This window comes from Etheostoma spectabile, chromosome 12 (genome assembly GCF_008692095.1).
Source record: "Etheostoma spectabile isolate EspeVRDwgs_2016 chromosome 12, UIUC_Espe_1.0, whole genome shotgun sequence".
NCBI lineage: Eukaryota > Metazoa > Chordata > Actinopteri > Perciformes > Percidae > Etheostoma > Etheostoma spectabile.
The window spans coordinates 12,598,721-12,622,860 of record NC_045744.1 but is presented as its reverse complement, the minus strand read 5'-3'; the positions used below and the strand labels follow the sequence as shown (position 1 = coordinate 12,622,860).

Sequence of the window (24,140 nt, the reverse complement as noted above, 5' to 3'; positions counted from 1 at the left end):
AAAATTTGTTAAAACATTTTTTGTGAGAAAATGGAGTTAATATGCACTTGTTATTAATTAAGACAACGTAATTGTATATCACAATATCTCGACTTATGACTTCATCACCATAAAAATTCCATTGTAGACAATAAATTATTATATTAAATAATCGCCCAGCCCTACCTATGAAACATTTTGGACACTCTCATAGAGCTGAAGTAAGACAGTGTAATCCAAACTCAGTTTTTCAGTATAAGCTTCATGCTTGAGTTGGGTTTGGACCAAAAAGCAGAATGCTTGTTGTGTTCTAGTCAGGCTTAGTTACTACTCTCCAGTTTAAGAAGTATACAGCCTGAGCTGCAGTTCACTGTCACCATTGTCACTCCTCTGCTGTGGTTACACCAGCACGTCATCCTCGCTACCAGGTGGCTCACTATTTGGTGCCATCTGCTGCTGTTATGAATGTATAATAACATATTGAGATTTGAAGTCTATACCCCATTTTTTGAGACATGTTTGCAGGCTTACATTTGCGCCAATACGGTATCGGTCCTGAAATCAACATTGATGACTAACTGGGTAAAATGTCAATAAGTTTATAGATACACATTAGTTGCAGGAGCAGCACCATGCAGACTCATTTGCTTCTACCAACTCTTACTTTCACTTGGCGTGTAAAGCTGAGGATGGAGCTTTCAACTGAGGTGCTCTAAACTTGACAGAAGAAGCCCATTAATGTTAGTTTGATATAGTGCGTTATATGTTCTTTTTTAACCTTTGTTGTCGAAATGGAAATGACGTTAACTGAACTGAATGGTTTAATTGCTAGCTAGTTGCAAACTACCAAAGGTATGTCTTTATCTGTATAACATTAGACCATCTCTGCTTCATTTGTATGATAATCCAACAACAGTTCTTAAGATTTGTAACTCAAAACCACAAATGTCAGCCTCACAGTGGCACTAGAGGAAAGGTCATGGGGTCACCAAAGGCAATAGGTTAACTAAAACTGAGATATTTTTTTCTGCACTAATGAAGTGGACATTATTAGCCAAAAAATACTTCAACAATCTACTATAGTTATAGAAACAGTTACCTAACTTTGACACAACCGATAATCAGATCTTTCTGCCAGAGGGCCCTTTAAAAACACAATCTTATGATGTGCCAATTCTTTTTTATATATTTTGTAAAATATATAATGGGGCTTTTTCCGCTTTAAATAAAGGGGAATGCCCGACAGGGAAAGGGGGAAAAGGGACTTTGGCAAGAAACGTCAAAGGTCAAAACGGGAAACCCCGGGTTTATACAGTACAGCATGTGCGTTCCCTCAAACCCGCTGAGGCCAAAACAGGTCCCCAAATTTTTTCCACAACTTTTAAAAAGGGGCCCTCGGGGGAAAATATGAAGGGTGATATAAACAAAATTTTGAATATGATTCACTGCAGAAAACAGGGGAAACTGAGCTAAAAAAAACTGCCCCCAAAAAAATTAAAATTTTTATTTACTCCCCCGGGGGACACAGGTAAGAAAAGAGCGGGGTTTTGGATGCTCTCTTTTCTAAAACCAGGGGTTTTTTTTGGGGAACTTTGTATCAAAATTTAAATTTCATGATATCAAAATTTTAAAAAATTTAAAAAACAAAACTGTTTTTTATGTTCAAAAAGGGTTGAAAAAGAAAAGATGAACCCATAGGGTTTTCCTGCCCGGTGTCCGTTCTGGGGCCCAATGCTGGGTTATCATGAAGGGAAGATGCCCAACCCTTTGCGTTCAGGAGGACTTTGAGGGTTTCCGGGTAAAAAACCAAGCTTTTAATTTTGATACATTCGTGGGGGAAAAACAAGGAAAATTTTCCCGTTTAATTTAAAATTTTTAAAATTCCCAAAATTTAAAAAAAATTAAAGGCTTTTCCCGGGGCGCCCTGCTTTTCCCACAAACCATTATTGCCATTTAAAAGTTAAGTTTCGGCAACTCTTATAAACCCAACATTTAATTTTGGTGTTTGGGGTTCCTTTTTGATTCCTCGCAGTATCGGGGAAGTGGTATAAAACCGGGAAAAGCAAAATACCTTCCAGAAGGGAAAGGTGGGCAACGGCCCCCTACAGCTTGGTCCGGGGGTTGGATTTGGTTCTAAACAGAGAGCGCTGTGAGTACCCCAGTTGTGTTAAAATTATTTTTAAGATTTGGCCCCAAAATTAATGTACTTTCTGGGTTTAAACAAAAAATGTTGAATTTTATCTACTAAAATTTATTTGGCAGCTAAATTTACTTTACAAAAATTAAAAATGTACAAAAAAAACCCAAAAGGATAATTTAAAAAAATTTGATGCTGTGCTGAAGATTAAATGTCCAACAATATTAAAGAAAAATTAAAGGGGCTCCATCGTTAACCTGTATCAAAAATCCGGGTTTTAAAGTTTCAGTAATAATTTTTACATAATATTACTCTTAAAAGGGGAAAAGGGCTTGTCCAAAAAGGGTCTTTACTTTTATTATTCGGAACTTGAACTAGTTTTTTGGGGTTAAAAATTGGGTACTGTATATTTTTACGTCTTCTTTTCCCAGTGGGATGGGACCTTTAAAATCCGTTTTGGCTTCCCTTTGCGGGAAGACCCCTCTGAGCCGGCCAAGCTGCAGAGTTTTTGAGAGAAAGGGGCCCCCCAAATTAATTAAAAACCGGGAAAGATTACTTATTTTAACCGGTTTGAGCAGCAACTTAAAAACCATTTTTTACATGGGGAAAACAAAACTTTGAAAAACTTTATTCTCCTTTTCCCCAAAGGGTTTGGGGTTTTTCCTTTAATGGGTGGGTCCAAGACTACGACAACTACGCTCTGGTCTACAGCTGCATCAGCCTTGGGGCGGTTCATGCAGCGTTTGCCGGTATCCTGAGCAGGCAGCCAACCCTGCCTGAAAGACAATAAAGGAGCTGCAGGGCACCCTGTCCTCTTTGGAGTCGAAGTGGATAGCTGCTCACCGCCAATCAGGATGCAGCTTACTGCAGCGCCATGAACCAGTAAACATGCTAATATAGTCTCTACAGATTGTGGTGCATCGTGGTGCTTCAATGTTGTTTTATGCTAAGTCAATGCTATAAACATATTTCATCAGCATCTGTGGGCCTCTGTTCTGGTCTGAATGCAGCATTGATAATAAATAAACTGATTGTTACCTTGCTACTATTTTTGCTTTACTGAAATGACTCTTTGTTATACCCAGCTAATAAGATAAGTTTTCTTCCCCTCTGCTTAAAAAACTTGGAAGTAGATCTGGACAGGTGGAAGTCTCCAACCATGTCCCTAATTAGACGAATATACTGTATGAAATGAATATCCTACCCAAATTTTTAAAATCTTTTCTAACCTCATCCAAAACCAGTCCCAAAAAGCCTTCTTTACAAATTTGGATAGAAAGATTTTTAGATTCCTGTGGAACGGTAAAGTTCCTACAGTCAAGTTTAAACACCTATCCAAATCTGAATCTCAATAAGGCTTATTAACAAGTAAGTTTTTTAACTGAACTGAATGGTTTAATTACATAGTTAGTACTATCTAGAAATTTTCCAGTCCAGCGTTTTCCAGCTAATGTTAGTTAAAATAAGCCATTTTTAACCCTTTCAAAAATACAGGTTACCAAGCTTGACAAAAGGTGCGGCTTCATCTGTATAACTTTAGACCATCTCTGCTTTTTTTTATGATAATCCATCTACAGTCGTTGAGATTTTTCACTCAAAACCAAACATATCAGACTCACAGTGGCACTAGAGAAAAGTTCATAGGGTCACCAAAGTCAGTAGTGTTCATCTTCTGGGCAACATAAGTGTCCGTACAAAAATGAGATTGAGATATTTTACTAGGCATTAAATAAGTGGCCCGACCAACAATATTATCCAAAAATTACTTTATCATCTACTGTGGTTATTGATAGCAGAACAGTTATCTAACTTTTCCACAACCTGTCAATCATATGTTTTCTGCCAGAGGCCTCTTCAAATAGAAAATCTTTTCAGAGCAGAAGCTTCTTGAAACACCAATTTTTTCAGACATACTTGCAGGCTTATATTTGGACCCATACAATTAAAAAAAAAGTTCACCTTGCCATATAAAGCATTTATAATAAACACTGCTTTGGGCACCCAGATAGCTAAGTTGTTAGAGCGGGCGCCCATATTTACGGGCCTGGGTTCGACTCGGACCTGTGGCCCTTTGGAGCATGTCGTTCCACCCTCTATCCCCTTTTACTTCTTCAGCTGTCCTGTCATTAAAGGCTGAAAATGCCCAAATATTCATCTTTAAAATATGTATAAGCTCCTCAGCTTTTTGAGTTGGCTCCGTTGACAGTTCTGAGTTTTCAATAAAACTGAAAATTGTGTAGTTCAGAATAAAATCATGATCTAAAGACAAAACAAATCACAACATGAATAAGTTTTACAGGTTTATTGTATTGACTTTGCATTAAGACAGCATAGTGTGTAATGTCATGAATCTAAGTCACCCTTCCTTACAGTCCTGTAAAGGCTGAAACAGGAGTTTCTCCGTTTACTGGTTCATAGCGCTGCAGTAAGTCTCATCCTGAATAGTAGGGACCATCTTGTCCACATTGATTCCAGCAGAGGACAGGATACTGTTCAGCTCCTCTATGGTCTCCTCAGATAGGGTGGGCTTTCTGCTCATGATCCAGGAAAACTCTTTGCGTAACAGGCCATATTCGGTGCAGCCGTAGACCAGAGAGTGACCCTCGTAGTCGGTGGACAGCACCCAGTAGGGACCAGGGGGAGATCCTGCATGAGAGACAGGTATTAGAGTCAAAGGGACCAGAATTTTAAGTACATAAAAAACTATTCAGAATGACTGAGTGAACCTCATTTGTAGTAAATTAGACTTTGGTACCTTCAAAGAAAGAGACCTCCAGCTTAGCGGGCTCGGCGGGGTCCTTGGCCTTGGCAGAGCCGGTGATAGAACTAATGGTTCCATCATCACTAAAGAAAAGCAAAACATGAATTAAAATTAATTTATACATTTCCTTTCACTTTTAGGTCTTGAGTGTAATTTTTTTTCAAAGCTCCAGTATATCGTACTAAATGCTTTCCTTTTATGAATTTGAGACGGTCTAACAGATCAGTTTGTGATTCTGGTTTGGTCAAAGACATTCAATTCATCTGATGTTTAACAGGTAAAATTAGACTATGAGGATAAAAATACTTCTCGTTTGCTCTGAAAATTATTTTATAGACTGTGACAAGGACAAGTGAGTAAGTTTCATTAAAATAAAGAGTTTTAATGAATATGATTCAAACCTTAAAATCTTAACATTTTGACATTTAGGCAGCATGTACTCACAGCAGCTCACTGTTGAGGACCCCAACAACTCCAGGACTCTTCAGACTGTAGGTGGCAGTGCTGCACTCCCCTTTCTGGAAGAATGTTGGCAGCTTCTTGATCCCATACCACTTACCAAGGTACTGCAGAGGAAACACAGGATTTCACAGTAAGAAAACTGAGTACTTAATTTAATATACTTTAATTGTTGAAAAACAGGTGAGCTTCTCATGCTAAATAGTGTTAATTAGTAGAAAAGAAAGGACACATTTAGTATTCACCCTGGAAGCATCAAAGTCGGCTTGAACAGCAGGTTGAGGACATTTTCCCATATTCACTACTTGAGCGCTGGCTACAAGTACAGACAGCAGAGTCAAGGAAATCACCTGCATGGCCTTCATCTTATCACCACAACCTGCACAGAACAAAACACACTGCACCATTACCGAAATAATCAACAATACAGGAGGTTGTTCTTGAATGATAATATCTGAGGGTTGAACCAAGGAAAGAGCACGAGATGTAAAGAGGAAGAGTCACAGTTGCAGTCTGCTCACCTGTACAGTACGTAATGTAGTGTGCAAGACCTTCATGTTAGAGGGTCTTTTATAGATCTAAAGACCTGTAGCGTATTTATCACATTCTTCTGACCCTCCTCTTGTGTTTACTTGTAAAAATGTTGAAGGGGTGAAGTGAGTCTGAGAGTTGACACCTGTTCAAACAGACCTGACACCTATTGACTCTGTCCATTTATCACCATTTTTTTTGTGTGTAATTTTTTAAGAAGTCCCTTGGCCAAAAACCAGCAAGAGAACGTGAAAATTAAAAACAAGTAATGTTGTAAGTTTTACTCCACTACATTTATTTGGCAGCTGAATTTACTTTACAGAGTCAGACTGTACAGATAAAACATATTATCAAGTTATAAAATATGATGCCGTGCTGAAAATTGAACTGTCCAACAGTATATAAAGTATTTAAAGTGTGCTCTATTGTTATCAGCTGTGACAATAAAATCCTCTGTCTTAAAGCATCAGTAATAATATTCACATAATATTACTCCCTGAAAGGGACAGTTCTGTCCAACAAGTACCTTTACTTTAATACTTGAACTAGATTTTGCTGTTAATACCTTTGTACTGTATATTTTTACTGTCTATCTCTTCCAGTGGTGATGGGACCATTAAATCCGTCATTGGCGTTGCCATTGCAGAAGACCCCTCTGAGCCTGCCAAGCTGCAGAGCTTCTTTGAGAGTAAGGACCCCTAATTATTACAACCTGGAAAGATTACTATACTTTAACCTGCAGTTGAGCAGCAACTTAAACCATACTTTACATGTGAAAATAGACATTTTGAAAACTTTATTCTCCTGTTCCCCCAGGCGCTGACGTTGTTCCTTACTGGGTGCTGTCCACCGATTACGACAACTACGCTCTGGTCTACAGCTGCATCAGCCTTGGGGCGGTTCATGCAGCGTTTGCCGGTATCCTGAGCAGGCAGCCCACCCTGCCTGAAGAGACAATCAAGGAGCTGCAGGGCACCCTGTCCTCTTTTGGAGTCGAAGTGGATAAACTGCTCACCGCCAATCAGGATGCAGCTTACTGCAGCGCCATGAACCAGTAAATAGACTAATATAGTCTCTACAGATTGTGGTGCATTGTGGTGCTTTTGATTGTACTTTCAATGTTGTTTTATGTTAAGCCAATGCTACAAACATTTTTCATCAGCATCTGTGGGCCTCTGTGCTGGTCTGAATACAGCATTGATGATGAATAAACTTATTGTTACCTTGCTACTATTTTTGCATTTCGGAAATGACTCTTTGTTATACCTAGCCAAGACGATTGAGTTTTCTTCCCCTCTCCTTAAAAAATGTGGAAGTTGATCTGTAAAGATGGAATTCTCTACCTATGTCCCTAATTAGACGAATACAGTGTATAAAATTGAATATCCTTCACAAATCTTTTAACAAACTGTTACTTGCATTTGGCACCGTAAACCTGTGGATGGAGTTTTTAACTAAGGAGGTTTAGACTTGACATAAGAAGAAGCACAGAGATGCAGAGGTAACATTACTGTTTTGTGTTCTAGTCAACGTTTGTTTTCGAAATTGAATGAACTTGAACTGAACTGAAGGGTTAATTGCTAGCTAGTATTGTCTTACTTGTGTATTACCAATTGAGGAAAAGTCATGGGGTCACCAAAGTAATTAGTGTTTATCTTCTGGGCAACATGAATATCTGTACAAAATTGAGATTGAGACATCTGCACTAAAGAAGTGGAACAACCAACATTATTATTCAACCAATACTTTGACATCTACTGTAGTCGATACTAGAACAAATATCTAACATTTACACAACCTGTCAATCAGATCTTTTCTGCCAGAGGCCTCTTCAAATAGAAAATGCGAACAGGTGCCAATTCTTACACAACTTCCTCAAAACAGCCTCAGGTGTAATTTGTCAATGTGAAAAAAGTTTACATAAATATGAGGCCTCGAGTCCAGCTCAAACCCCTCTCAGATTCAGAATCATTATTAGGCGTATCAACAAGAACATTTTCAACTACAAGGAACTTGCCTTGCTGTTTGGTGCATACAATAAACATGTTATTGTAAGAGGAAATGTTGCCCCACTGAACAAGGACGGCTGAATCTACCTGACCTTCGGCTGTATTTGGCTGCTATACTCAGATCTATTTGGAAATGGATTAAAAACCTAGAACAAGGTTGTAAAATATGGAGAAAATCAGATATCACGATATTCTATCCATAATTTAGGGTTAACTGTTGGTGCTCTCACGAAATAGATTTTTTTGCAGTAAGACTTTAGATAAATATATGGTAAACAGTTTCAAGTGATATTCTGACTGTGTTTACATGCATGCACAAACAGTGTGATGTTAAAACAAATCTGCAATTCTTCAAATGATATTCCTTCAAAATTTGTTACAACATTTTTTGTGAGAAAATGGAGTTAGTATGCGCTTGTTATATCAATTAAGACAACGTAATTGTATATCACAATATCTCGATTTAAGACTTCATCACGATAAGATTCCATTGTAGACAATAAATTATTATATTAAATAATCGCCCAGCCCTACCTATGAAACATTTTGGACACTCTCATAGAGCTGAAGTAAGACAGCGTAATCTAAACTCAGTTTTTCAGTATAAGCGTCAGGCTTGAGTTGGGTTTGGACCAAAAAGCAGAATGCTTGTTGTGTTCTAGTCAGGTTTAGTTACTACTCTCCAGTTTAAGAAGTATACAGCCTGAGCTGCAGTTCACTGTCACCATTGTCACTCCTCTGCTGTGGTTACACCAGCACGTCATCCTCGCTACCAGGTGGCTCACTATTTGGTTTCATCTGCTGCTGTTATGAATGGATGTATAACATATTGAGATTTAAAGTCTATACCCCAATTTTTAAGACATGTTGGCAGGTTATATTTGGGCCAACACGGTATCGATCCTGAAATCAACGTTGATGACTAACTAGGTAAAATGTCAATAAGTTCATAGATGCACATTAGTTGCAGGAGCAGCACCATGCAGACTCATTTGCTTCTACCAACTCTTACTTTCACTTGGCGTGTAAAGCTGAGGATGGAGCTTTCAACTGAGGTGCTCTAAACTTGACAGAAGAAGCCCATTGATGTTTGTTTTATATAGTGCGTTATATGTTCTTTTTTAACCTTTGTTGTCAAAATGGAATTGTCATTAACTGAACGGAATGGTTTATTGCTAGCTAGTTGCAAACTACCAAAGGTATGTCTTTATCTGTATAACATTAGACCATCTCTGCTTTATTTGTATCATAATCCATCTACAGTTCTTAAGATTTGTAACTCAAAACCACAAATGTCAGCCTCACAGTGGCACTGGAGGAAAGGTCATGGGGTCACCAACGGAAGCAGGGATCATCTTCTGGGCAACATGAATGTCTGTACAAAACTGAGACTGAGATATTTTATTCTGAGCTAATGAAGTGGACATTATTATCCAAAAAGTACTTCAACAATCTACTATAGTTATAGAACAGTTACCTAACTTCGACACAACCGATTAATCAGATCTTTCTGCCAGAGGCCACTTTAAAAATGCAATCTTATCATGTGCCAATTCTTTTTTATATATTTTGTTAAATATATAATGGGCATTTCCGCTTTGAATGATAGGACAGCTCAGACATGAAAGGGGAAAGACATGCAAGAAACTGTCAAAGGTCAGACTGGAACCCTGGGTTATACAGTACAGCATGTGCGTCTGCTCTAACCGCTGAGCTGACAACAGGTGCCAATTCTTACACAACTTTCTCAAAAGAGCCTCAGGTGTAAATTAGACTGTGATATAAGTAAATTTGAATATGATTCACTGCAGAAACACGGTCACTGAGCTATAAAAACTGCACCAAAACTTAGAACTTTACTACTACCCGGTGACACAGGTAAGCAAGTAGCAGGTGTGATGCTCTCCTTTTCTCCACCAGTGTTTCTTTTTGTGAACATAGTATCTAAATTAATTCATGATATCTAATTCTGAAACCTCAAAAACAAAACTGTCTTTTTACTGTTCTACAAAGGTTGTAAAGAAAAGATGAATGCCATCCAGGTGATTTCCTTGACCCTGCTGTCCGTTCTGGCGGCCAATGCTCAGTTCATCATGAAGGGAAGATGCCCCAAGCCTGCTGTTCAGGAGGACTTTGATGTTTCCAGGGTAAATAACAAAGCTTTTAACTTTGATACATTCTGTAGGGAAACGAGGTAGAATTTCAGTTTCATTTTATAAATTTAAATTCCATAAGTTAACAAATTAGGCGTTCCAGGGCGACCGCTTTTCCCACTAGACATACATTGCCACTTAATGCATCAAGATTCTGCAACTCTTCATCAACAACATTTAATTTGGTGTTTTTGTGTTCCTTGTGATTCCTCTGCAGTATCTTGGTAAGTGGTATGAAATCCAGAAAATGCCAAATACCTTCCAGAAGGGCAAGTGCGCAACGGCCACCTACAGCTTGAGCCCTGGAGTTGGATTTGGTTTCTTAAACAGAGAGCTGCTGTGAGTACTCCAACTGCATTAAACTTATTTTTTTTAAAGTTGGACCTAATTAATGTACTTTCTGGAGCTTAAACGAAGAGATACAGGAGGTCTATTAGACTGTAAAAGCTAAAAGAATACGTTTTGTTAAATTTTCCAGGAAGTCTTGTATTATTAAATATTATTGGTAGTAACACTATTAGCTCAAACAATATATTTTAAATAAATTCCATCCAGTAAATGACTGTAAATTACAGTAATTCAAGGAAATGTTAGTATACTTGAGTATTTCAACTTCATACTTGAACTCTACTACACTTCAGAGGGAAAATATTGTAATTCTTACTCCACTACATTTATTTGGCAGCTGAATTTACTTTACAGATTCAGACTGTACAGATAAAACATATTATCAAGTTATAAAATATGATGCCGTGCTGAAGATTGAACTATTCAACAGTAAATAAAGTATTTAAAGTGTGCTCCATCGTTATCACCTCTGATAATAAAATCCTCTGTCTTAAAGCATCAGTTATAATATTCACACAATAAAACTTTGTAAAAAGGATAGTTCTGTCCAACAAGTACCTTTACTTTAACACTTGAACTACATTTTGCTGTTAATACCTTTGTACTGTATATTTTTACTGTCTATCTCTTCCAGTGGTGATGGGACCATTAAATCCGTCATTGGCGTTGCCATTGCAGAAGACCCCTCTGAGCCTGCCAAGCTGCAGAGCTTCTTTGAGAGTAAGGACCCCTAATTATTACAACCTGGAAAGATTACTATACTTTAACCTGCAGTTGAGCCGCAATTTAAACCATACTTTACAAGTAAAACAGACATTTTGAAAACTTTATTCTCCTGTTCCCCCAGGCGCTGACGTTGTTCCTTACTGGGTGCTGTCCACCGACTACGACAACTACGCTCTGGTCTACAGCTGCATCAGCCTTGGGGCGGTTCATGCAGCGTTTGCCGGTATCCTGAGCAGGCAGCCCACCCTGCCTGAAGAGACAATCAAGGAGCTGCAGGGCACCCTGTCCTCTTTTGGAGTTGAAGTGGATAAGCTGCTCACCGCCAATCAGGATGCAGCTTACTGCAGCGCCATGAACCAGTAAACAGACTAATATAGTCTCTACAGATTGTGGTGCATTGTGATGCTTCAATGTTGTTTTATGCTAAGTCAATGCTATAAACATATTTCATCAGCATCTGTGGGCCTCTGTGCTGATCTGAATACAGCATTGATAATAAATAAACTGATTGTTACCTTGCTACTATTTTTGCCTTGAAATGACTCTTTGTTATACCCAGCCAATAAGATTAAGTTTTCTTCCCCTCTCCTTAAATAACGTGGAACTAGATGTGTAAAGGTGGAAGTCTCTACCTATGTCCCTAATTAGACAAGTACACTGTATAAAGTGACTATCCTACCCAAATCTTTTAAAATCTTTTCTAACTTCTTCCAAAACCAATCGCAAAAAGGCTTCTTCAAAAGTTTGGATAGAAAGAATTTTAGATTCCTGTGGAACGGTAAAGTTCCTACAGTCAAGTTAAACACCTATCCAATCTGAATCTCAATAAGGCTTATTAACAAGTAAGTTTTTTAACTGAACTGAATGGTTTAATGATCTAGCTAGTATTATCTATAAAATTTCCAGTCCAGCATTTTCTAGCTAATATTAGTTAAAGTCAGCCATTTTTAACCCTTTCAAAAATACAGGGTACCAAGCTTGACCAAAGGTGTGGCTTCATCTGTATAACTTTAGACCATCTCTGCTTTTTTGTATGATAATCCATCTACAGTCGTTGAGATTTTTCACTCAAAACAAAACATGTCAGCCTCACAGTGGCACTAGAGAAAAGTTCATAGGGTCACCAAAGTCAGTAGTGTTCATCTTCTGGGCAGCATGAGTGTCCGTACAAAAATGAGATTGAGATATTTTACTCTGCACTAAAGAAGTGGACCGACCAACATTATTATCCAAAAACTATTTGAACAATCAACTGTAGTTATCAATTGCAGAACAGCTATCTAACTTTTACACATCCTGTCATTGAGATCTTTTCTACCAGAGCAGAGGCTTCTTGAAACACCAACTTTTTCAGACATATTTGCAGGCTTATATTTGGGCCCATACAATATTAATCCTGGAAATAACACTGAGTATTAACTAGGCAAAATGTCAATGAGTTTACAGTTGAACATTAGTTACAGCAGCAGCACCATGCAGAATAATTTGCTTATACCAACTGTCACTTGCATTTGGCACCGTAAACCTGAGGATGGAGTTTTTAACTGAGGAGGTTTAGACTTGACATAAGAAGAAGCACAGAGATTTAGAGGTAACATTACTGAAATGATTGATATTGTGCGTTTTGTCTTCTAGTCAACGTTTGTTGTCGAAATTGAATGAACTTAAACTGAACTGAATGGTTTATTTGTTAGCTAGTATTATCTAAAAATAGAACAGTCAGTGATTTTCAAGCTACCATTAGCTTAAGTCAAAATAGAGGAGAATTCTCATTTGGCAACATAAATGTCTGTAAATGTAAGTGTAAATGTAAATGTGCTGTATTTATATAGTGTATAGCGTATTTATATGTACCAAATTGCGATTGTGAAGTCGACGAACCAACATTATTATCCAAACAATACTTTAACATCTACTGTAGTGGACACTCTTACAATTATCTAACATTTACACAACCTGTCAATCAGATCGTTTCTGCCAGAGGCCTCTTCAAATTGAAAATGTGAACAGGTGCCAATTCTTACACAACTTCCTCAACACAGCATCAGGTGTAAATTGTCAACGTGAAATATGTTTACATGAATATGAGGCCTCGAGCCAAGCTCAAACCCCTCTCAGAATCAAAATCATCATTGGGCGTATCACCAAAAAAATTTCAATTACAAGGATCTTGCCTTGCTGTTTGGTGCTTAAACATGTTACTGTAAGAGGAAATGTTGCCCCACTGAATGAGGAGGGCTGAATCTACCTGATTTTTGACTTTATTTGGCTGTTCAACTCAGATCTATTCGGAAATAGAACAAGGGCTGGACAATATGGAGAAGATCAGATATCACGATATTCTTGACCACATATATCGATATTGCGAAGATAATGTAAGGTTGACTGTTGGTGCTTTCACAAAATATATTTTTTATACAATGAGACTTCAGATAAATAATGTGGTACAACAGTTTCAAGTGAAATATACTGACTATGTTTACATGCATGCACAAATGATGTGATGTTAAAACAAATCTGCAATTCATCAAATGATGTTCCTTCAAAATATTTTACATTTTTGTGAGAAAATGGAGTTAGTAATTTCTTGTTATTATTAATTTAGACAAAGTAATTTTATATCATGATATCTCGATCTATAACTTCATTACAATACAATTCCAATAAAAGACCATAAATTACCCTATTGAATTATTGCCCAGCCCTACCTAGAACACATTCCAGCATAAAACATATTGGACACTCTCATACAGCTGAAGTGAGACAGCGTAACCCAAACTCAGTGCTTCAGTTTACATTAACTGCATCGGGCTCGGGTCGGGTTTGGACCAAAAAGCAGAATGCTTATTGTGTTCTAGTCAGGCTTAGTTACTACTCTCCAGTTTAAGAAGTATACAGCCTGAGCTGCAGTTCACTGTCACCATTGTCACTCCTCTGCTGTGGTTAGACCAGCATTTCATCCTTTCCATACCAGGTGGCTCGCTATTTGGGGCCATCTGCTCCTGTTCTGAATGTACATTGACATTTTGAGATTTAAAAGTCTATAAACCACTTTTTAGACATATTTGTAGGCTTATAATTGGGCCAATACGGTATCAATCCTGGAAACAACACAGCTCTTTCACCCAAAACGACAAATGTCAGCCTCACAGTGACACTTGAGGAAAGGTCATGGGGTCACCAAAATCAGTAGGGTAACAATACTGAAAAGTTAGTTTGATATTGTGCGTTATGTGTTGTATTCAACCTTTGTTGTCGAAATTCAATGAACTTCAACTGAACTGAATAGTTTAATTGCTAGTTTGTATTATCTAAAAAATGAACAGTCTAGGATTTTCTAGCTACCATCAGCTCAAGTCATACTGGAGGAGAATTGTCACTCGCAAACACAAATGTTAACCACAAAAGTGGCACTTGAGGAAAGGTCATGGGGTCACCAAAGTCAGTAGGGTTCATCTTCTGGGCAACATGAATGTCTGTACAAAACTGAGATTCAGATATTTTTTTTTCTACAATAAAGAAGTGGATATTATTATCCCAAAACTACTTACTCATCGATTGCAGAACAGTTATCTAAGTTTTACACAACCTGTCAATCCAATCTTTCTGCCAGAGACCACTTTAAACCAAATTTAAACAAGATGTTAACAGGTGCCAATTCTTGAAAAAAATAATGCTACAGCCTAAGCATTGCACCCTCTGCTTCAAGATATGTCTCCTGCTTCACGTATCACCCCTTTCAAGCTGTGATTGGCTGGTACTCCTTGCCTCAACACATCCTTTGATTGTATGCTATGCGGATTTATGAGTGCATCATTTTAGCTAAGTAAGTTACCTAGCTTAGCTTGCTAAATCCACCATGCTTTAATGCTAGGCTAGTAACAGAAAATGAGCCCAGCAAAATTATCATTCATCTAGCATTGAAGATTTAACGTTTAATTTTACTCATTTAGCTGCTGGCTGGCTCGTTAGCGAGCTAGCTTATTCCACCTTGCCTTAGTGCTACACTGATTACAGATAATGAGCCCCCCTGTCTAGGCTTGCTTAACTAAACATTTTGTTTGCTAGCTAAAATTTAGTTAGTTAGCTTGTTATAGCTTGAATAAGACCTCCCCTCTGGGCCCTGAATTTATAGCCAAACAGGAGCTACTCTGAATGGGTGTGAGGCATCTGGCCTTCCTGTCAAATACATCAAGCTGCTTTTGTGGCCTGCCAATCACCTTCCCCGCAATATAAACAATTTGAAAAATGTTCACCTTGCCATATAAAGCATTTATAATAAACATTGCTTTCGGCATCCAGATGGCTAAGCTAGTAGAGCGGGTGCCCATGTATAAAGGTTTACTCAACGTAGCGGACCTGGGTTCGACTCGGACCTGTGGCCCTTTGCTGCATGTCATTCCACCCTCTATCCCCTTTTACTTCTTCAGCTATCATTGAAAGCCTAAAATGGCTGAAAAATCATCTTTAAAATATGTATAAGCTCCTTAGGTTTTTGAGTTTACTCTGTTAACAATACTGAGTTTTTAATGAAACTGATGTCTAGTTCAGAATAAAATCATAATCTAAAGACAAAACAAATCACAACATGAATATGTTTTACATGTTTATTGCATTGACTTTGCATTGAGACAACACAGTGTGTCGTGTCATCTCATGAATCTAAGTCACCCTTCCTTACAGTCCTGTAAAGGCTGAAACAGGAGTTTCTTCTTTTACTGGTTCATAGCGCTGCAGTAAGTCTCATCCTGAATAGTGGGGACCATCTTGTCCACATTGATGCCAGCAGAGGACAGGATATTGTTCAGCTCCTCTACGGTCTCCTCAGATAGGGTGGGCTTTCTGCTCAGGATCCAGGAAAACTCTGAGTGGAACAGGCCAAAGTTGGTGCAGCCGTAGACCAGAGAGTGACCCTCGTAGTCGGTGGACAGCACCCAGTAAGAACCAGGGGGAGATCCTGCATGAGAGACAGGTATTAGGGTCAAAGTGACCAGAATATTAGGTACATGAAAAACTATTCAGAATGACTGAGTGAACCTCATTTGTAATAAATTAGACTTTGGTACCTTCAAAGAAAGAGACCTCCAGCTTAGCGGGCTCAGCGGGGTCCTTGGCCTTGGCAGAGCCGGTGATAGAATTAATGGTTCCATCATCACTAAAGAAAAGCAAAACATGAATTAAAATTAATTTATACATTTCCTTTCACTTTTAGGTCTTGAGTGCAATTTTTTAAAGCTCCAATACATCGTACTAAATGCTTTCCTGTTATGAATTTTAGACGGTCTAACAGATCAGTTTGTGATTCTGGTTTGGTCAAAGACATTCAATTCATCTGATGTTTAACAGGTAAAATTACACTATGAGGATAAAAATACCTCTCGTTTGCTCTGAAAATTATTTCATGGTGTGAGTAATTGTAATTTAAAAATGAGTTTTAAAGAATATGATTCAAACCCTAAAATCTTAACATTTTGACATTTAGGCAGCATGTACTCACAGCAGCTCACTGTTGAGGACCCCAACAACTCCAGGACTCTTCAGACTGTAGGTGGCAGTGCTGCACTCCCCTTTCTGGAAGAATGTTGGCAGCTTCTTGATCTCATACCACTTACCAAGGTACTGCAGAGGAAACACAGGATGTCACAGTAAGAAAACTGAGTACTTAATTTAATATATTTTAATTGTTGAAAAACAGAAAAGCTTCTCATGCTAAATAGTGTTAATTAGTAGAAAAGAAAGGACACATTTAGTATTCACCCTGGAAGCATCAAAGTCGGCTTGAACAGCTGGTTGAGGACATTTTCCAAAATTCACTACTTGAGCGCTGGCTACAAGTACAGACAGCAGAGTCAAGGAAATCACCTGCATGGCCTTCATCTTATCACCACAACCTGCAGAGAACAAAACACACTGCACCATTACCGAAATAATCAGCAATACAGGAGGTTGTTCTTGAATGATAATGTGTGAGGGTTAGCAGGAGATGTAAAGAGGAAGAGTCACAGTTGCAGTCTGCTCACCTGTACAGTACGTAATGTAGTGTGCAAGACCTTCATGTTAGAGGGTCTTTTATAGATCTAAAGACCTGCAGCGTATTTATCACATTCTTCTGACCCTCCTCTTGTGTTTACTTGTAAAAGTGTTGAAGGGGTGAAGTGAGTCTGAGAGTTGACACCTGTTCAAACAGACCTGACACCTATTGACTCTGTCTATTCATCACCATCTTTTTTAGTGTAATTTTTTAAGAGGTCCCTTGGCCAAAAACCAGCAAGAGAACGTGAAAATTAAAAACAAGATCCAAAATATCAAAATGTATCTGAGTGGTCCAGACAGTGAACCAGAGTCAAGCAGCTAAGCTAATATTCTGTGAACTAAATTTATTCATTTTTCATGTTGTTGACTTAGGAGCCACATTTACCCTTCATAGATTTGGTTGAGTTTAAAATTAGACTCTGCTCATTTACATCCAAACATCCATCTTCATCCGCTTATCCGGGAACGGGTCGCGAGGGCAGCAGCTCCAGCAGGGGACTCCAAACTTCCCTTTCACAAGCCACGTCAACCAGCTCCGACTGGGGGATCCTGAGACGTTCCCAGGCCAGGTTGGAGATATAATCCCTCCACCTAGTCCTGGGTTTTTCCCCGAGGCCTCCTCCCAGCTAGACTCTTCTGGAACACCCCCCTAGGGAGGTGCACAGGAGGCATCCTTACCAGATGCCGAACCACTTCAACTGGCTCTTTGACGCGAAGGAGCAGCGGATCAACTCCAAGCTCCCCATGGATGAATGTGCTTCTCACCCTATCACCAAGGGAGACGCCAGCCACCCTCCTGAGGAAATCCATCTTGGCCGCTTGTACCCTGGATCTCAGTTTTCGGTTATGACCATCTGCTTATTTGCATAGCTTAAATATTTTACATTTCTCCCCCAAAATTGTGACCCTAAAGATAATTTCTATGCCATGCATGTGAGAGATAGTTGCATAATCACCTTGACTTTTAATCTCCATTTAAAGAAAGCAATGTTAGGAAATGTGCAAATGCACTTATTTCTTTCAGAGTGAGTGGATTAATACAACTATCAGAAGGTGGTATCATTTGTCTCATCAAGAAAGTGAATAAACACATTTCCCGTCTTAAAGCACTAGCTGCTATATTCAAAGAACCAGGGTGGATGTCTTTTAGCAGCAGAGTTTGCCTTTTACCAATCCATTGAAATAAGGCATTCTGGTTATTATTAAACACAACAAACATGCAAACTTTACTTTTACCAGCATGTCTTTTGACCTCCAAACATTAATGTGATCCCGTTTTAATAGACCTAGGGTTCTCGTAAGTGTTAAATAAAGCACACACAGGTGTACAGAAAGATAATTTGGGCACAGGTGCATCTGGTTTTCTTGATGTACCCACAGCCACTCTTTCTGCCTCTGGTTTCACTTCTAATCCCTGCCCTGCTTTTCACAGTGAGCTGCAAGGACCTTGGAAACTACTTTGCAGTGGAAATGGGTTCAAGCTGAAGCAGGCTGTTGTGGTTTAGGGGCGTTTTCCCGGACAGAGATTAAGGCTTGCTAAGGTATTTACTTCTCCATATCCTTATGTTTTAGGCTTTTCTTGTCCATTCCATGTTTTATAGGCAACCTCAGTCCAGCTAATTCAGACTGGCACAGGTGGTTTTAAATTAATCTTGTTTACTTAAGTTCAAGACTTCATGGCCCAGAGCCGTTTCTCAATGTCAAGGAGCCTGATACTAAAAGACTAGTGCTTACACTGATATGTAAGCACTAGTCTTTTTCTCTTATTCATCTCATGTCAATAAATTAAAAACTGGTGGTAGTTCATGTTTGTAGTTGAGGATGCGGTTGGAATAAATAAAGACCTGTGGGAGTAAATGATCAATAACCAAGTAATAATTTGATTTTAAGCTCATTGTGAATTGTCCCCATAAATAAATTCATATATATTTGAACATTTCAAAATTCACCTGTCACAACAACCAAACCATTTCAGGGGACTTAGTTTATCTTCACATGTATAGACCAAAAACAATCACTCTGGTCAACACAATCAAATTATTACTTGGTTATTGATCATTTACTCCCACAGCTCTTGTAGATTAGGGAACAGACTCACGCCGCTGACATAGTTTTATTGTTATTTATTTCAACCGCATCCTCACCTACAAACAGGAACTGCCACCAGTTTTTAATTGAGTTGTATAGAACCACAGAGACAGGTGCAACAGGCAGAAGAAGCAGCTGCTCCAAGCAGCTGGCAGTGACGTTATTACTGTGCAAGCCACATGTAAATTTAGCTCCTTTTCATGTAGTTACATAGTTACTGATATGGTCATAACCACTACAGTGCTCAATAACCTATTTTTGAAGAGAATATAAACTACAATTTGTCACTGCGAAATCATGGAGGACACCCACTACACACCCCGGCGGTCGGGGGATTGTTGGCTGTGGGAGGCGAGGAAGGCGGGGACTAAGGCTGCCTGCCCGGTCAAGGAATCTACCACACAGATCAACATCGGAATTCTCCTTTAATACATTTACTCAAGTACTGTACTTACAATGCAAATTTGAGGTACTGGAACTTTACTTGAGTCTTTTCTTTTCGTGGCACTTTCTACTTCTACTCCACTACATTTGAGAGAGAAATATTGTAAATTTTACTCCACTACATTAATCTGACAGCTTCACTAACTATTTACTTTACAAATTTAGAATGTTGCACACAAAACACATGTATTTCACAAAATATGTTTTATTATGAATTAAACAACCTAACAATATAATGACCTATAAGTCCAGCTAAAATCATTAGCTGATTAAACAGATTGACAGAAACTGTTTTGATCGTTCCAGTTTCAAAAATGTGGGGAATTTTCTGCATTGAGTACTTTTACTTTTAATACTTTAAGTACATTTTCCTAATGATACTTACATACTTTTACTTCAGTAACATTTCCAATGCAGGAGCATATTTACAGTGTAGTATTAGTACTTTTACTAAAGTAAAGCATCTGAAAACTTCTTCCACCACTGTATATCACTTTGGACCAGGGTGGTGGACCAAACATGGGCATGAGGCTAAAGTGGCTAAAAACATGTAAAAGCACCTTTTTTATTCTCCAAGTTATCTGCATTCCTTTGATATTAAACAACACATATACAATCTTTCAAATCCAAATAAATTAATCTCATATTATCAATATAATCTGTAATTGAACAGTTATGTTTTGGATGAATGGAAAGTCAAAAAGGATCATTCTGTGCTCGTATCGATCCTCTGTGAATCATGTTGTTGCACTCACAGTTTCTATTCATGACAAACTTTATTTTTAACTGAGAAATGGCCTCTGACCTTCAAATGTGCCACTTTCTCAGACATGTTTGACCATGAAAATAAAGGCAATGGGAATTGTATCTTTGTTTAAGGATAACCACAGACTGTATCAGCTTAACCAAACAGTCACCTCAGTCTCTGTGGCGACAACACTACTACTTGCTATCATATTATCACAATGAAGAATGTCTTGTTTGTTTCAGGTTACATAAATTAGGTGTATTTAATGTAATGTCATAAACGTCTACCTAAATACATTTAATCAAATGTAATGATCAAATGTGTTTCCTGATCTTCCTTTAAAATGTTAAGTCTGTGTTCCATGAAGCATGAGATGATTAAATCGGTACTTTTAGAAAGAAACAAACTCGTTTAATATGCTCCCCTACATTCAGTATTTAAATATAAATGATGGTAACAATTAATTGGATTTTTATGCATTTTAAGAATACATATGCACTTAATGCCCCAAAGGCTGAAATTATCCTCTTTTTTGCACATTTTTGCACATTTTAGTGAGCAGAGCAAGGTAAAGGAAACGTTTTCTGTCTTTTTTTGGTCTTTTAGACCAATAAAGGCCTAAAATGCAGCCAGTAACATAACGCAGAGGCAATTTCTGGTTAACAACCATTTTCTTACCATTTCAAGTTCTTATAGACGTGGACACAATAACAGAAACACCTGTCCGGCATAAATCATTACAGTGCAATAAAAATACCATCCAACAAATGAAACCTTTGGGAAGCTTATCATTTCTAGCTGTTATTTAGATGGTCAGAACTTGTGTTGCTGCTGTTTGGGGATTTGGTGTTCTGGTCAGTATTATACTGAAAAGTATTTCTGATACACTACAAACACCCTCCATACTTTCCATAATTTGTCTTTATTCTGAATTTTTTTAAATCGTTTGTTTCACTCCTTTTTTTTTAAAGGAGATTGATTTTTAGTAACTTTCAATTATTTTCAATTATTGTAAAATATTCTCATTATATCATTGTTATTATTATTATATTCAATTATTCATTTTTCAGTGTAAAAAAATACAGTAACGCTTCTCTTAGAAGCTGTATATTCAGTTTAGGTGAAAAGTCACATCTGATGTTGCAACCTCTGTTGTTTGTGTACACAGGTGCCAGGAGCCCCAGCATGGCCATGTGCGGTGACATGTGAGTCTTTTTTACTGTAGCTGTCATGTAACCCTGTCAATCATGCATATTGACGTTCCTGTGTCACGTTTATCCCACAAACACACACACTTAATTTAAACTGTGTTTTGGATATGCATTAAAGTTTGAAAAACTGATTGATGGATTGATTAGTTGTAAGTCATGTATACACTTTTCTATGTTACATTGTGTAATACTTCCAATTCTACTTCCAACTAGGCTTTCTTTTGGAAACTAATAGATTAATTTTGGTAAATCAATAACAAAGCATTTGCATCAGCATTCAGCAGCAGAATATATACAGTGGTGCTCAAAAGTTTACATACACATGCTTAAGTTGACTAAAAAGAGGAATAAAAAAAATCATGTTTTGGAAATTTATTTAATACCTAAATTAAAAAATGAGGTAAAATCCAACCTTTAAGGACACCAATTTTCTTTGTGAATGAATAACGTATTGTAAATAAATAAATGTTCTTATTTAAAATACAGGGGTCATAAGTATACATACCCCTATGTAAATTCCCATAGAGGCAGGCAGATTTTTATTATTAAAGGCCAGTTATTTCCTGGATTCAGGATATTATGCATCCTGATAAAGTTCCCTTGGCCTTTAGAATTAAAATAGCCCCACATCCTCACATACTCTTCACCATGCTTAGAGATAGGCATGGTTTTATTTCAGTTAGACTAATAGCTGGTTTGATTTGCATTGAGAGATGATTTTATAGAAAGTATCCCATGCCTATCTCTAAGCATGGTGAAGAGTATGTGAGGATGTGGGGCTATTTTAATTCTAAAGGCCAAGGGAACTTTATCAGGATGCATAATATCCTGAATCCAGGAAATAACTGGCCTTTAATAATAAAAATCTGCCTGCCTCTATGGGAATTTAACATAGGGGTATGGTATACTTATGACCCCTGTATTTAAATAAGAACATTTATTTATTTACAATACGTTATTCATTCACAAAGAAAATGGTGTCCTTAAAGGTTGGATTTTACCTCATTTTTTAATTTAGGTATTAAAATAAATTTCCAAAACATGATTTTTTTATTCCTCTTTTTAGTCAACTTAAGCATGTGTATGTAAACTTTGAGCACCACTGTATATATATATATATAAACATATATAAACATATATCAATGTCTATAGTATTTCTATGATATCAGGGTACTGGCCCAACTAAATGGGACAGGGCCATTCTTAAAATTTAATTAATAATAGTTAATAGTTAATAATTAATTATTACACCTGTGTTTGACAAGTCTGAATGTCTGCACACACTCAAACACATACAATACAAAATCTTTTTATAAAATCTTTGTAGTATGCACCATGGCCACACAATGCTGCCAGTCTGGTAATAGGCTTTTCTTCTTGCAGGAATAAAATAATGTGCGTATCTATGCACCATGGAAACGAGAAGGTGGGTACGCGACAGGAAGAGGATGTGAGGAGGCTTTCCCTCAGAATAGACCTTTTTTGCAGCATTATTTAATAATGTTAATTATAGCTGCCTTCCACTTAAAGAAGGGCCCTTGTATTGTGAGTGCTGGCTCACTAGAATATACACTGGGAGACTTAAAGAAGACAATGTCCAATGTTCATATTAAACATGGTCTAAGTTTCAAATAATGAGGTAAGCGCTAAGTAAAAGTAATCCCTGTGAGCAAAACCCTCAGAATTTAGACCTTTCTGAAAACTGCTTCCAACAGTTTTGTTATACTCTTGGCTCAAACTTACATCACCTCGTGCCGGAATCCTATATTTGGTTATCTGCTCCGGGTACGTCATTGCAAGTTTTTACTTCAGATACACTGCTACATGTAGCTACATGCTAACGTCAGGGAGAACTGGAATCTTGGTTGCCGATGTTGTAAATTTTCTCCTCAATTTCAGATCACATTCTTACTGGAACATGTCAGATTGTGTCGATTTTGGTTTAGAAGCTTTTATCGGTGATTTTTCACAGAGGAAAGTGCTGCTTTACCGACATTCCCCTGACTGCAATGACAGATGGTACAGAGACGCCGGGAGCACAGATGGAGATGAGTGTTTCACACGGCCCCTAATCCTAATCAAGCAGTTTTGGTGCCTGAATCTAACCAAACTGCAACTGTTCTGAGGGTGTGTCATGCAGTGCTGTGTACTATACACAAGGGGCATGTTAAAACTCAAAATAGTAAGCATCATTTTGCTAAGGTTTCCAGGTTGAACGACATGTATTCCTGAATGGGTGTGAAACAATATACAACAGGCTTTAAGATTAGATTGATCTTGTTCTCATTCAATCAGTAGCGAGGTGTCTGTCAACTTATGGTATGAAAATGATAGCGGACGACCAGGACCTCACATAGGGTGAATACAGGTGCAGCAGCAATGGGCAGTATGAAAAAATAAAATTAAAGCATGTTAAAGCATGAAAATTAGCATAATAGGTCCCCTTTAATGAAACAATTTTCACCTGGGCTTTTCCCATTATAAGTCAAAATGACTTTTGTTAAAAAAGTTCA

The 24,140-nt window shown here is 37.9% G+C and overlaps 4 protein-coding genes across 6 annotated transcripts; 2 read left to right on the top strand and 2 right to left on the bottom strand.

Moving 5' to 3' along the window:
• Positions 1–4,403: 4,403 nt before the first annotated feature.
• On the bottom strand, positions 4,404–5,958 carry LOC116698721 (apolipoprotein D). Of its 2 annotated transcripts, XM_032530831.1 has the most exons (5): positions 5,858–5,958; positions 5,582–5,715; positions 5,322–5,443; positions 4,872–4,960; positions 4,404–4,762 (listed from the first exon to the last, which is right to left on the bottom strand). In XM_032530831.1, the coding sequence occupies exons 2-5, from the start codon at positions 5,699–5,701 to the stop codon at positions 4,521–4,523; spliced, it is 573 nt and encodes a 190-aa protein (XP_032386722.1). In that variant the 5' UTR covers positions 5,702–5,715; positions 5,858–5,958; the 3' UTR covers positions 4,404–4,520. The 2 variants fall into 2 exon arrangements, with proteins under 2 accessions (XP_032386722.1, XP_032386721.1); XM_032530830.1 differs by lacking the exon at positions 5,858–5,958 and having other exon boundaries at positions 5,582–5,842.
• Positions 5,959–5,976: 18 nt separating this feature from the next.
• On the top strand, positions 5,977–7,031 carry LOC116699307 (apolipoprotein D-like). The gene is made up of 3 exons (XM_032531831.1): positions 5,977–5,987; positions 6,470–6,555; positions 6,684–7,031. The coding sequence occupies exons 1-3, from the start codon at positions 5,977–5,979 to the stop codon at positions 6,923–6,925; spliced, it is 339 nt and encodes a 112-aa protein (XP_032387722.1). The 3' UTR covers positions 6,926–7,031.
• Positions 7,032–9,688: 2,657 nt separating this feature from the next.
• Positions 9,689–11,585, top strand: LOC116699751 (apolipoprotein D). Of its 2 annotated transcripts, none has more exons than XM_032532474.1 (5): positions 9,689–9,769; positions 9,890–10,023; positions 10,247–10,368; positions 11,012–11,097; positions 11,225–11,585. In XM_032532474.1, the coding sequence occupies exons 2-5, from the start codon at positions 9,904–9,906 to the stop codon at positions 11,464–11,466; spliced, it is 570 nt and encodes a 189-aa protein (XP_032388365.1). In that variant the 5' UTR covers positions 9,689–9,769; positions 9,890–9,903; the 3' UTR covers positions 11,467–11,585. The 2 variants fall into 2 exon arrangements, with proteins under 2 accessions (XP_032388365.1, XP_032388366.1); XM_032532475.1 differs by having other exon boundaries at positions 9,690–9,754.
• A 4,111-nt stretch (positions 11,586–15,696) lies between these two features.
• LOC116699243 (apolipoprotein D-like) lies at positions 15,697–17,217 on the bottom strand. Its single transcript, XM_032531752.1, has 5 exons — positions 17,124–17,217; positions 16,861–16,994; positions 16,601–16,722; positions 16,170–16,258; positions 15,697–16,060 (listed from the first exon to the last, which is right to left on the bottom strand). The coding sequence occupies exons 2-5, from the start codon at positions 16,978–16,980 to the stop codon at positions 15,819–15,821; spliced, it is 573 nt and encodes a 190-aa protein (XP_032387643.1). The 5' UTR covers positions 16,981–16,994; positions 17,124–17,217; the 3' UTR covers positions 15,697–15,818.
• Positions 17,218–24,140: the final 6,923 nt, after the last annotated feature.